This window comes from Typopeltis vanoorti, chromosome 16 (genome assembly GCF_054136105.1).
Source record: "Typopeltis vanoorti isolate ZY-2024b chromosome 16, IOZ_Tvanoo_1.0, whole genome shotgun sequence".
NCBI lineage: Eukaryota > Metazoa > Arthropoda > Arachnida > Uropygi > Thelyphonidae > Typopeltis > Typopeltis vanoorti.
The window spans coordinates 53,428,992-53,442,599 of record NC_143564.1 but is presented as its reverse complement, the minus strand read 5'-3'; the positions used below and the strand labels follow the sequence as shown (position 1 = coordinate 53,442,599).

The 13,608-nt window shown below is 35.6% G+C and overlaps 1 protein-coding gene across 5 annotated transcripts in view; it reads left to right on the top strand.

The window, feature by feature from the left end:
• Nucleotides 1–13,608, top strand: part of Kap3 (kinesin associated protein 3) — a 319,643-nt gene that overhangs the window by 54,926 nt on the left and 251,109 nt on the right. For all 5 annotated transcript variants that reach the window (XR_016549579.1, XM_090406062.1, XM_090406060.1 and 2 more), the window contains one exon: nt 997–1,128. Coding sequence is in view for 4 of the 5 variants with exons in the window: in XM_090406062.1 (XP_090262188.1) it covers nt 997–1,128 (132 nt within the window). In the remaining variant the exon portion in view is untranslated. The remainder of the gene's footprint in view (nt 1–996; nt 1,129–13,608) is intronic.

Sequence of the window (13,608 nt, the reverse complement as noted above, 5' to 3'; positions counted from 1 at the left end):
ATACTTTGCTGTTTAGATCTCTAACAAAAACCAGGTTTTTGGTTTTTCTTTAGTCATCTGGCTTCTATGGTGCTAAGAAGGCTCTACTAAAGAAGAAGTGGAGGAGTGTTTGTTAGTCATCAGAAAAGTATCATTGTCCAATTCCCTATTTTGATGTTTGTCCATATCACTCTGCTTGATATTATGTGTAGTTTGAATACTATAACTACTCCGTTGTTTTCCTAATTATTACTGCTTGAATATAACAGCTTGTATTTGTTTTTAGAATAGTACAGTTTCACGTGCTTTTGTCTTTTGGTAACACCAATTATGTTGACTTGATTCTTCTCCAGTTCTTCTATCAGTTCCACTTCTTTTTCATTGATGCCTCTTTGATGGTCTTGAATTCTGCTGATGGTGATTTAGAGTTTGTAGAGTTCCAGTTGTCGACTTTTCACTGCTTGTCCTGGTTTCCTGATGAAAACAGTAGGCAGCCTTTTTTTTTTTTTTTTTTAACTAGTGACATCCCAGCTGACATAAAATACCATCATATTGGTACCATCCTTTTGTTTTGGTTCAAGCCAATAAGAGTACAGTTTGGTTGGCTAAAACCCAAATTGTTATCCTCGTTCGTTCTGTATCCTGGTAGATACCTGCTAATGGGATGCGCTAGGAGAAGGTAAAGATTGGGCATTGGGTCAGATGCCTTAGTCAATTCTCCATATTTCTTAAAAGGCAGTGTGGATGATTCCTGCCAGTTATCCAGCTTTGACCTTTAAGCAATCCCTGAGACTTTTTAGTAGTTGGTTAATATTTCATTATTATAGTATTGAGAACATTCATATTTCTTATTAATAATAGTATGTCAGACTGAACATTAAAAAATAATAATAGCACTGTTTGTTGAGCATCAGCTGTATATGTGCATTTGTATTTGTGTGTTATGCATATGTTTCCATGATTATTAATTTCAAACATTTTGTTTGAATTGTTATTTTTGTTTCTTATCTTTGATAGAAGAGTTCGTCCTGGCTCCATTGATGTTCATCCTACTGAAAAAGCTTTGATAGTGAATTATGAATTGGAAGCAACATTGGTTGGGGAATTGGGTGATACAATGCTAGAGGAAACAAAGGAGTGTCAGAAAATGTAAGCAGGTGCCAATTAAATGTTTCATAATGGGGGAGTATGCTGCAATTTTTTTAAAGTGTTATGCACACATTTTTAAATTTGATAATATATTTTATCATATCTTTGAATTTGAATATACTTGAAATGGGGATTTGTTCTTTTGAAATATATTTCAACTTGTTTTAAATTTTTGAAGATAATTTTTTAACAGCAACAGATATTTTCTTCTATGGATAACATGAAACAAAAATCCTATTCAATGAATAGGATTTTTGTTTCATGTATGTGGTATTATATTTAATGTAGAATATTTTAATAACCTCTCTTTGGATTTCTGTGTTTAGTATTAAATTTTAATTCATACTTTCTTTTTCTGCTTCATATTTAGTCTGTTTCAGAAACAAGAATCAGAAATAGGCAGTAGACATATGTATTAACAGGACTAAAAGTAACATTCTGAAAAGAAATTTAAATATTTAAGAAGTACTACTAGCATTTTATAAAGAATCTCAAGTGAATATCTCTTTAGATGTGAATTAATCATACATTATTATTTTAGGTGAAAAAATAAAACTGAAAAGAACTTGCAAATATTGAAGAAATGTTAATAAACTTAGCAAAAAAAAAAAAAATAGTAGTGCCATCTGTAATGATTTTAAAATAAGGTCCTTCTGATTTGCCATGGCCAGGGTACTTTCTATTTGGCGATGTTACATCTTGTGGACATGCACTGGTTCATTATTGTGCTGAAACAGTACAGACCAGAGAAGTTATGTTTTTTGCAGCTGTATTAATTACTTAATACATTTGTAGAAGGGTGCTTAAGGTCAAAGCTGTATAACTGAGAGGAGACCTCCACATAGCCTTTAAAGGAATGTGGAGAACCGACCAGGGCTTCTGACCTAATGTCCAATCCTCACCTTCTTGTGCTGCACCCTGTCGGGTATCAACCTGGATACTGAATGAATGAGGATGGGCTGGCAATTTGGGATTTAGACGACCAAATTGTATTCTTATAGGTTAAACCAAAATAAAAAAATGATGGTACAACATGACAAAATTTCATGCCGGCTGGGGTGTCGCACGGTTAAACAAGGCCCCCATTGTTTTCGCCAGGGAACCAGGGCAAACAGTGAAAAGTTAGCTACTGGAACAAATCTGAAAACACACCCAAACTCAACATCACCAGAGTTGAAGATCAGTACTCTAAACATAAGAAATGGAGCTAACTGAGGAATTAGATAAGTACCAGATCGACATAATAGGCGTGACTGAAACAAAAATGACAAAAACTGGTGAGATCTATCTGAGCAATAAATAATAAATACAAAATGTTTTATTCAGGCAATGACAATCAAGGAAAAGGAGGAGTAGCCATAGTATTCAACATAAAATAAGAGGCTAATCTTCTTGCATGGCAGGCAGTCTCAAGTAGAGTGATGTGGGCAAATATGAGAATGGGGAACTGGAAAATGAAACTTATTTGTGCTTATGGTCCCACAGAAGGTTCTACGAAGCTAGAAATGGAGGAATTTTTTGAGACTTTAGAAAAAGCAACTGACACAATGAAAAAGGAAACGTTGGTCCTTGTTGGGGATCTGAATAGCAGAGTAGGAAATGATTGTCAGACATACAAAAATGTTCTGGGAAAATTTTGAGAAAAGAGCAAAGCTAATGATAATGGCAAATACCTGTTGGATTTCTGCTCAGGACATGGACTGGTTATTACTTTTTATGTAATAACCAGTTTGTGCACATTTTTATGTTCCAACATAAAAATGTGCACAAATTCACATGGAGAGAAGAGGCAAGGAATAAGAAAAGTCTCCCTGACTATCTTATTGTTGATAGTGATGTTTTCTACCTGGTACAGGACACAAGAGTGTACAGAGGATTTGAAATTGGAAGCGATCAATATTTAGTTTTGAGTAGGATAAAATTGAATTTCATATTGAAAAGAATAACATGTAAGAAAGTTTTAAAGCGAATAAAAGTTGAGCAGCTCTCAGATGTGAACTGTAGATTAACATGTACAAAGATTATTGAAGAAAAAATGAAAGAGTTGGAGAACAGGAACCAAACCTTGGAGATTCAGTGGCAAGCCTTGAAGAAAACCCTGATTGATTCAGCCAGAGAGGCATGTGGTGAGGTTGTCTGCAAGGATAGAAAAATGAGAACTCCACGGTGGACACGGGAAGTTAAAGAGGCAGTGAAGGAAAAGAAGAAAGCATATCAAAAATTCCTGGCAAATAAGTCAGCTTTTGCTCTTAGAGAATAAAGAGACGAATGTAAGAAAGCGAAACACTGTGTAAAACTAAACAAAAGTCATGGGAGGACTTTGGCAAGAACGTAGAAAATAAATATCAAGAGGGTGGTAAGATATTCTGGAGGTTGTTGAAGAATCTTAGAAATAGAGGAAAGAGTGCTGTAAAAGGAGTTAGAGATGATAAAGGTGACATGAAAACAGGAGAAAAAGATATCCTTGAAGTATGGAGTAATTACTTGGAAAAATTGCTAAATGAAACAACCAGGGATAGTGGTAAAAAACACTCAACAGTCATACAGTCAGGAATACATATCCATACTTGAAATAGAAAAAGCCATCAAAACTGGAAATGTGGAAAGGCAGCAGGAGTAAATGATATTCGACCAGAAATGCTGAAGTATGGTGGTATAAAAGTCTTAGTGGCTGCACTGCAGTTCAGAAGGCCTGGACAAAGGGACGAATTCCCGATGATTGGAGTAGAGCTCTAATAGGGCTCATGTATAAAAAGGGTAATAAAACTGAATGTGAGAATTACAGAGGTATTTCCCTACTGAGTGTTCCTGGCAAGATCTATGCAGGTATACTTGAGAAACGGTTGAGAAGAATTGTGGAAGAAAAGCTTGGTGAAGAACAAGCTGGATTCAGGCCAAATAGAGGCTGTCAGGATCAGATCTTCACTTTACGACATATAGTCGAGAAAGCATGGGAATATAACAAAGATCTGTATTTAAGTTTTGTCGATGTGGGAAAGGCATATGACAAGATGCCAAGAGAGAAGCTATTCAATACGCTACAGTTATATGGTGTCAATGGGGCATTATATCAAGCAATACTTAGTCTGTATTTGAGTTGTAAGTCGGCAGTTAGAATTGAAGGATGTACAGGAAGATGGTTTAATGTTAAATCTGGTGTGAGACAAGGATGTACATTATCCCCTCTGGTATTCATTATCTATATGGATCACATTATGAAGGAAAGTGGTATTAAACATGATATCAAAATTGGAGATGTTAATATCAGCTCCTTGCTTTATGCGGACGTGTCATACTTCTAAATAAATCCGCTACAAGTCTGCATGATTCCCTGACTAAATTTAGTAACTGTTGTAATAGATATGGAATGAAGGTCAGCAATAAAAAGACAAAGACAATGAAAATAGGCAGAATTGTTGAAAATGTCAAGTGCATTGTGAATGGAGAATGTGTGGAATAAGTAAAACATTTCAGCTACTTAGGTTTTTTATGATTTTTAGTGAAGATGGTATTTTAAATATGGAAATAGACAACAGAATCAACAAAGTTGGCATGGTAGGAAGTCAATTGAATAAATTCATATGGAATAAGAGAGAAATTAGTCGTAACACTAAGTTTGCTGTATACAACACAGTGTTCAAACCAGTTTTAACTTATGGATTTGAGAACTGGGTCAAAAGTAAAACACTTGACTAAAGATTAGAGACCTCAGATATGAGAGTCCTGAGAAGAATTAGAGGCATGAACAAATGGCATCAATGGCAATATCATATTAAAAACGAGGATATTAGGAAAGAACTTGACATTGTCGGCATCCAGGAATGCATTAGCAGAGCTAATCTCAGGTGGTCACTTAAACAGAATGGGTGAGGAAAGATTAGCAAAACAAGTGTTCTCTGCCAGGTTGGCAGGAAAACGACCCAGAGGAAGACCAAGATATAGGTGGATTGGTACGGTACAATGTGCCTTAGACGATAGAAATATAAGATCTGATAATGATAATATTGGGTCTTGACAAGTAATAGACTTATTTGGAGGAAAATTGTAGATAGGAAGTTAGTAATGATGTAAATTTTTCATGTAGTACTATCATATCCTGTACATCCCTTGAGGGTACATGTCAGGAATTTGATGATGATGATACATATGTAGAAATAAGAATAAAAAGTAAGAATAGAAATATCATTTAAAATATCTTCATGCAGAACTAATGCACATTTTCAAAATCTACAAGTTTACTATTTTTAATGGAGAAAAACATTGACACAGAAATTGACAAATTTCTTTGGAAAATTTGACTAATTTTAATAGAAATCCTAAATTCCATATTTCATTAAATTCCATTTAGGCAATGCTGAATTATTATGTTAAATCATTTTGTCATTAAAATGAGCTCATTGAACTGGAGACATGTTCAGGTATATACATCCTAAATTGAACACTAAAATTGAACTGTGCAGACATGTCAAAGTATATACACCCTAAATGCCAAATTTTATTAAATTCCATCTAGCTAGAGTATAGTTATTGCTGTATATAATTTTGAAAGATTTTTGTTCTTTTCTGTCATTTTCCTGTAAATGATCCAAATACGAGGTGGTTGGAAATTTTTTTAAAACAAAACTACTCAACACAGGAAGCCAGATGATATCACCAAAAAGAAATAATGAAAACATATGTATAATGGAATTGTCATAAATTCCATCAAAACATTGATGATATCAGGTCCCTCTGGCAGAAGCATTAACCAGTATGCTTCTGTCTGCAGGAAACATACCTAAAGCTGGGAAATGATCTGACATTACAAAATCCTGCCATCATTTGTAAGGACAGGACAGAGGATGGACCTACTCATGGAAGAGTTGCCATCCTTGTGGACAACTACCAGCAAGTGTCACTCAGTACAAAAGTAGAAGTAGATGTCCCTCCTGCTGCAGATATTTCTTACAATCTCGTTGATGTCATATTGCAGTTATCACACCACTTACTTTTAATGGGAGATTTAAATGCACACAACACTGTGGGGTAGTGTTTGAACAAACATCACAATAAGAGTTGTTGAGCATATGCTAGCCAATGACACTCTCTCTCTCCCTCCTAAACACAGGAAGTAATACCCTCTTCCATATGCCTTAACAACATTCACTGCCATAGACTTAACTGTCTGCCCACCTTCCCTTTTTTAACTCTTCAAGTGGGAAACCAATGAGAATTTATTTGGGAGTTATCACTTTCCTGTGATATCCACTTTTCTGTCATGATGGAATGTTGAGCAAGTTTATGGGCACATCTCAATATTAGCAAAACTTGATTATGCAATGGTCAACTCTTCTTCCATCAGTGAAGCAGTGAATCATGTGACAGTGTATAACACAAGCTGTCATGACTGCAAACCTTAAAGATTTAATCAGTTTCCATGTTTCCCTAAGCCATGGTGGAATGATTATTGCACAGCAGCCAAAAAAGCTTAGAATGCACCACAGCTCTGTATCCTCAAACACAATGATTGCACAGTTGCTGATCCAACAGTAGTTGCCAACACACTCGAGGAGATTTTTGCAAAAAACATCGGGAGTACCTTCCTCCCCCCCCTTTCCATTGAGAGTTTCTTGTACACACAAAAATAGCAAAAAACAAAAAACAACATCCACCTTTCCTTTGGAAGGTAGTGAAGAATGTAACAGGCCATTCACAAAAGATGAAATGAAAACTCAGTATTAAATTCCTGCCATGTACTCTCAAGGGATGTACAGGATATGATAGTACTACATGAAAAATTTACATCACTACTAACTTTCTATCTACAATTTTCCTCCAAATCAGTCTGTTACTTGCCAAGACTATAATCTCCAACATTATCAGATCTTATATTTCTATCGTCTAAGGCACTTTGTACCGTATCAATCCACCTATATCTTGGTCTGCCTCTGGGTCATTTTCCTGCCAACCTGGTAGAGACCACTTGTTTTGCTAATCTCTCATCGCCCATTCTAAGTGACCATACCACCTGCGATTAGCTGTGCTAGCACATTCCTGGATGCTGACAATGTCAAGTTCTCTCTGAATATCCTCGTTTTTAATATGATATTGCCATTGATGCCATCTGTTCACGCCTCTAATCTTTCTCAGGACTCTCATATCTGTGGTCTCTAGTCTTTGGTCAAGTGTTTTACTTCAGACCTAGCTCTTAGATCCATAAGTTAAAACTGGTTTGAACACTGTCTTGTATACAACTAATTTAGTGTTCCAACTAATTTCTCTCTTATTCCATATGAATTTATTCAATTGACTTCTTACCATACCAGCTTTGTTGATTCTGTTGTTTATTTCCATATTCAATTTACCATCTTCACTAAAAATCGTGCCTAAGTAGCTGAAATGTTTTACTTGTTCCACACGTTCTCCGTTCACAATGCACTTGACATTTTCAACAATTCTGCCTATTTTCATTGTCTTTGTCTTTTTATTGCTGACCTTCATTCCATATCTATTACAACAGTTATTAAATTTAGTCAGGGAATCTTGCAGACTTGTAGCGGATTTATTTAGAAGTATAACATCGTCTGCATAAAGCAAGGAGCTGACATTAACATCTCCAATTTTGATATCATGTTTAATACACTTTCCTTCATAATGTGATCCATATAGATAATGAATAACAGAGGGGATAATGTACATCCTTATCTCACACCAGATTTGACACTAAACCATTTTCCTGTACTTCCTTCAATTCTAACTGCTAACTTACAACTCCAATAGAGACTGAGTATTGCTTAATATAATGTGCCATTGACACCATATAACTGTAGCGTATTGAATAGCTTTTCTCTTGGCACCTTGTCATATGCCTTTTCCTGATTGACAAAACCTAAATACAGATCTTTGTTATATTCCCATGACTTCTCAACTATTTGTCGCAAAGTGAAGATCTCATTCTGACAGCCTCTATTTGGCCTGAATCCAGCTTGTTCTTCAGCAAGCTTTTCTTCCACAATTCTTCTCAACCGTTTCTCAAGTATATTTGCATAAATCTTACCAGGAACACTCAGTAGGGAAATACCTCTGTAATTCTCACATTCAGTTTTATTACCCTTTTTATACATGGGCCCTATTAGAGCTCTACTCCAATCATCGGGAATTCGTCCCTCTGTCCAGGCCTTCTGAACTGTGCAGTGCAGCCACTGTAAGACTTTTATATCACCATACTTGAGCATTTCTGCTCGAATATCATCTGCTCCTGCAGCTTTTCCACATTTCAAGTCTTTGATGGCTTTTTCTACTTCAAGTATGGATAGGTATTCCTGACTGTATGCCTGTTGAGTGTTTTTTACCGCTATCCCTGGTTGTTTCATTTAGCAATTTTTCGAAGTTCTTACTCCATAGTTCAGGTATATCTTTTTCTCATGTTTTCATGTCACCTTTGTCATTTCTAATTCTTTTACAGCATTCTTTCCTCCATTTCTGAACTTCTTCAACAACCTCCAGAATATCTTGCTAACTTCTTGATATTTACTTTCTATTTTCTTACCAAAGTTCTCCCATGACTTTTGTTTAGCCAATTTTACACAGTGTTCAGCTTTCTTACATTTGTCTCTGTATTCTCTAAGAGCACAAGCTGACTTATTTGCCAGGAATTTTTGATATGCTTTCTTCTTTTCCTTCACTGCCTGTTTAACTTCTTGTGTCCACCATGGAGTTGTTCTGATTTTTCTATTCTTGCAGAAAACCTCACCACATGCCTCTCTCTCTGGCTGAATCAATCAGGGTTTTCTTCGAGGCTTGCCACTGAATCTCCAAGGTTTGGTTCCTGTTCTCAAACTCTTTCATTTTTTCTTCAATAATCTTTGTGTATTTTAGTCTTCAGTTCACATCTGAGAGCTGCTCAACTTTTATTTGCTTTAAAACTTTCTTACGTGTTATTCTTTTCAATATGAAATTCAATATTGTCCTGCTCAAGACTAAATAGTGATCACTTCCAATTTCAAATCCTCTGTACACTCTGGTGTCCTGTACCAAGGAGAAAATATCACTATCGACAATAATATAGTCAATTAGACTTTTCTTATTCCTTGCCTCTTCTCTCCATGTAAATTTGTTCACATTTTTATGTTGGAACATGATGTTAGTAATAACCAGTCCATGTCCTGAGCAGAAATCCAACAGGTATTTGCCATTATTATTAGCTTTGCTCTTTTCTCCAAATTTTCCCAAAATATTTTTGTATGTCTGACAATCATTTCCTACTCTTCTGTTTAGAATCCCAACAAGGACCAACTTTTCCTTTTTCATTGTGTCAGTTGCTTTCTCTAAAGCATTAAAAAATTTCTCCACTTTTACCTTAGTAGAACCTTCTGTGGGACCATAGGCATAAATAAGTCTCATTGTCCAATTCCCCATTCTCATATTTGCCCACATCACTCTACCTGAGACTGCCTGCCATTCAAGAAGATTAGCCTCGTATTTTGTGTTGAATACTATGGCTATTCCTTCTTTTCCTTGATTGCCATTTCCTGAATATAACATTTTGTATTTATTGCTCAGAAAGATCTCACCAGTTTTTGTCTTTTTTGTTTCAGTCACCCCTATTATGTCGATATGGTACTTATCTAATTCCTCAGATAGCTCCATTTCTTTGCCATTGAGGCTTCTTATGTTCATAGTACCGATCTTTAACTCTGGTGATGTTGAGTTAGGGTATGTTTTCAGATTTGTTCTAGCCACTTTTTGTTGTTTGCCCTGGTTCCCTGGCGAAAACAACAGGGACCTTGTTTAACCGTGTGACACCCCAGCCGGCATGAAATTTTGTCATGTTGTACCATCATTTTTTATTTTGCTTTAACTAATAAGAATACAATTTGGTCGGCTAAATCCCAAATTGCCAGCCCATCCTCGTTCATTCAGTATCCAGGTAGATACCCAACAGGGTGCACCACGAGAAGGTGCGGATTGGACACATTAGGTCAGAAGCTCAGGTTGGTTCTCCGCATTCCTTTAAATTCTATGAGGAGGTCTGTGGAGGCTATGAAAGCTGCTTTGGTTAAATGCTATTCAACTACTTTTGAACCAGACAGTATTCATTACGAGATGGTAAATCATCTGTCACCATCTCCCATGGATCAACTGTTGCATCTTTACAACAGAATTTTCTGTGAGAGCATATTTCAAAATACCTGGCAAAAGGCAATTATAATTGTCTTTCCTAAGCCAAGGATGGATCTGAAGTCCTCAAAAAACTACTGTCTGATTATTTTAACCTGCTAATTATGCAAGATTATTGGTAAAAAAAAAGGCTAACTCTCATCTTTTATGGTTTCTAAGAAAAACAACATTTTTTTCAAAAACACAATCTGACTTCTGAAAATATCATTCTACTACTGATCATCTAGTCCGACTGGAGGTATCCATAGCAGATGGCTTCCTAAAATGTGAGCATCCAGAATCAGTTTTCTTTGCTATGGAAAAAGCATGTGACACTGTTTGGGATTTGGAATATTGAAAGACCTACATAATTTTGGTTTTGGAGGAAATCTTCTTCTTTTTTTATCAAGAACTTCTTAACTAACCAAATCTTCCAAGTATTGAGTGGGAATTGCTCTCTCTCAACCATATAACCAATAAGAGGGAGTCCCATAAGGCTCAATTTTAAGTGTCATATATTTTGCAATCAAGGTCAACTCAATAACAGAAAACTTCCCCCATTAGTAAACAATGCCTATGTGAATGACTTCACTATTTTCTGTCATTCATGTAACATGAGGTTGTAGAAAGATGGCTGCAGCATATCATTGACCATTTGTCAAAATGGGCACTTGTAAATAGCTTCAGATTTTCACAACAGAAGATAGTTTGCGTGCACTTTTGGCCACAGATATGGTCTTCATCCTGACCCAGAACTATGCCTAGGACAATCAGTAATCTCTTTTGCATCAGTATCCAAGCTCTTGGGACTCGTATTTGACAGCAAACTCAGTTTTATTCCTCATATAATCAGTTATGAGACAAATGCCATAAAGCAATAAACATTCTATGCAACTTCCACTCATTGGGCTGCTGACAGATGTTCTTTGCTTTGTTTGTACTAGGCATTGATAAGATCATGACTCGATTATGGATTCCAAGTCTATGCTTCTGTCACAGGGAGTACACTGAAATGGCTAGATCCTGTTCATCATCAAGCTATTCAAATTGCAACTGGAGCATTTTTCAAGTTACCTATTCCTAGTCTGTACATTGAGGCAAACGAACCACCTTTGTCACTTTAACTCCAGCAGCTATCTCTAGTATATGCAACAAAAATAAAATCCCTGCAATGCCATCCCATGTGACCCACTATTTTTTGTCCATAATGGGAGAATCCTTACAACACTCAACAGACTGTCATAAAGCTCTTTGATTTGTGTATAAAAGCTCTAGAGATTGTGGTAGACAACATAGCTCAGACACTACCAAACATACTTCCATCATGGCAATCATACAAGCTAGTATATAGGTTTTCTTTGAGCAGGCTACTGAAAATTTTTCCTCCACTCTATGAGCAGCTTTTTTGAAGCTCATAGAACTGAATACTCTGATTTTGTGCTTGCCTACACAGACTGGCTGAGAATCAGAGGACCTAGTGGGATCTTCTGCCTTTCTAGACAACATTATATCTGTGCAAATTCCACTAGTGTGTGACTTTACAGCTGAGCTGTATGCAGTAGAGCTTGTAATACAGTACATCAAATTGCATTACTACCAAAGGTGCATAATTCAGGCAATAAGAAGTCTAGAGTGCCAGAAACATCCAGTGCTCTCTTGAATCCAGCAGCTCCTCTTTTAGTTATGGAAGAGGCTGCAGATACTGCAGCTAGGTCAACCTGTTTCTCAGACATTCACCTTCTGCCTGTACCATACACAGATTATCAGACATAAATGTCTATCCCAGTGGCAGTTATCTTGGAGCAGAGAGAGAGACTAATAATAAGCTCTATCAAATTAAGCCTGAAATTAAATTTGGCAGTTCAGCCTGTTCAGGGTTCGAACAGAGGAAGTTGTTCTTGCTTGGCTCTGCATAGATCACAGTCATTGTATACAATTCTTCCTATTGATGGGTGATGACATGAATCTGTGTGTGGATGTGTTTTGTGATGTCGGACTATCCATCACTCATATTTTAATCGATTGCCCTCATTTTGCCAATGAGTGCAGTCATTATTTTAGCTACTTTTATAATCTGTCTGAGCCCAATACATTAAGTCATATTTTATCAGACTCATTGACTGTCACCCTGGTTTTTAAATTTTTATGGAGTATTAATCTTCACCATCTCATATAAATTATATACTTATTAGTTTAACTTATTGTAAATATACTTTTAAAAATCTGATTTTTATTTATATTTTACGAATTTTAATACTTTTTTTTATGCTTCTTTTTAAATCTGTTTTATACCCATCTTTTACATTTTTTTTTTTTACGCATGTTATGCCAATTTACTTATTTATTAACTAGTATATTTTTAAGAAATGCTTTATTTATGATGATTATTGTTATTTCGATTTTTGTAAAAAAAAGTTTTAGACCTACACATCTTATTTATTACATGTGTTCTGGTGCAGCAGGACCATAGTTGTCCTTGCACCATTAAACCTCCCAAAACAAACAAACATGAATTAAAACGAGAAAACAATGATCACTCTCACCACCAGTTGATGACAGTGATCATGCCATATTGTCCTTGGAAGTAGCTAAATATAGAAAAGGAAATATGCTGAATTACAAAGTTGGATATTATGACAAATTCAGGAGTATACTGTGTTTGGTTTCATAGTATCATTTAGTAAATGAGAGTGCACTGAAAAGATGCTTATATGTTGCATTGTTTGAAAGTGTTCCTAGACTTTGAAAAACAAATAGTGGGAATGAAATAATGTACAACCTTATTAAGCAAGCAATCCACAAATCGATGATGATGTAGAAAGAATATTGTAAGAATTCCATGAGAATTATCGTAGGAATTCTGAAATATATAAAGAATAAGCAAGAAAAATTATGTTGTATGGAAAGAAAAATTGGAGTATAAAAAGAAATTGGCCAAACAGGCTAAAGGTAACCCAAAAGACTTAATTGTTGTGTGAGACAGTGCATTGGTTAACAAAGATCAGGCAAGCTATTTACAAAACAAGACATGTTTATTTTAACTAAGACAAATATTTTACAAACAGCAATGGGCATATCACATGCTTGAATCATAATTTATGAAGTAAAGCTAATCACTTGAGACATTAAACAAAGAAATCTCACACTCAATTTATTTATCACGTGAAAGGTTCTTAACCCGCAAAGCCTTGCATTCAATTTTATAAAAATTAAGACAAATTATATTTAACATGTTCTATGCATTAGTTAACACAATCAATATACAAACTTATACCATTCATTTATGCACATACAGTCTAACGCTCTGGTTTCTAACCTCTTTGCTATGTACTACAGTTGATT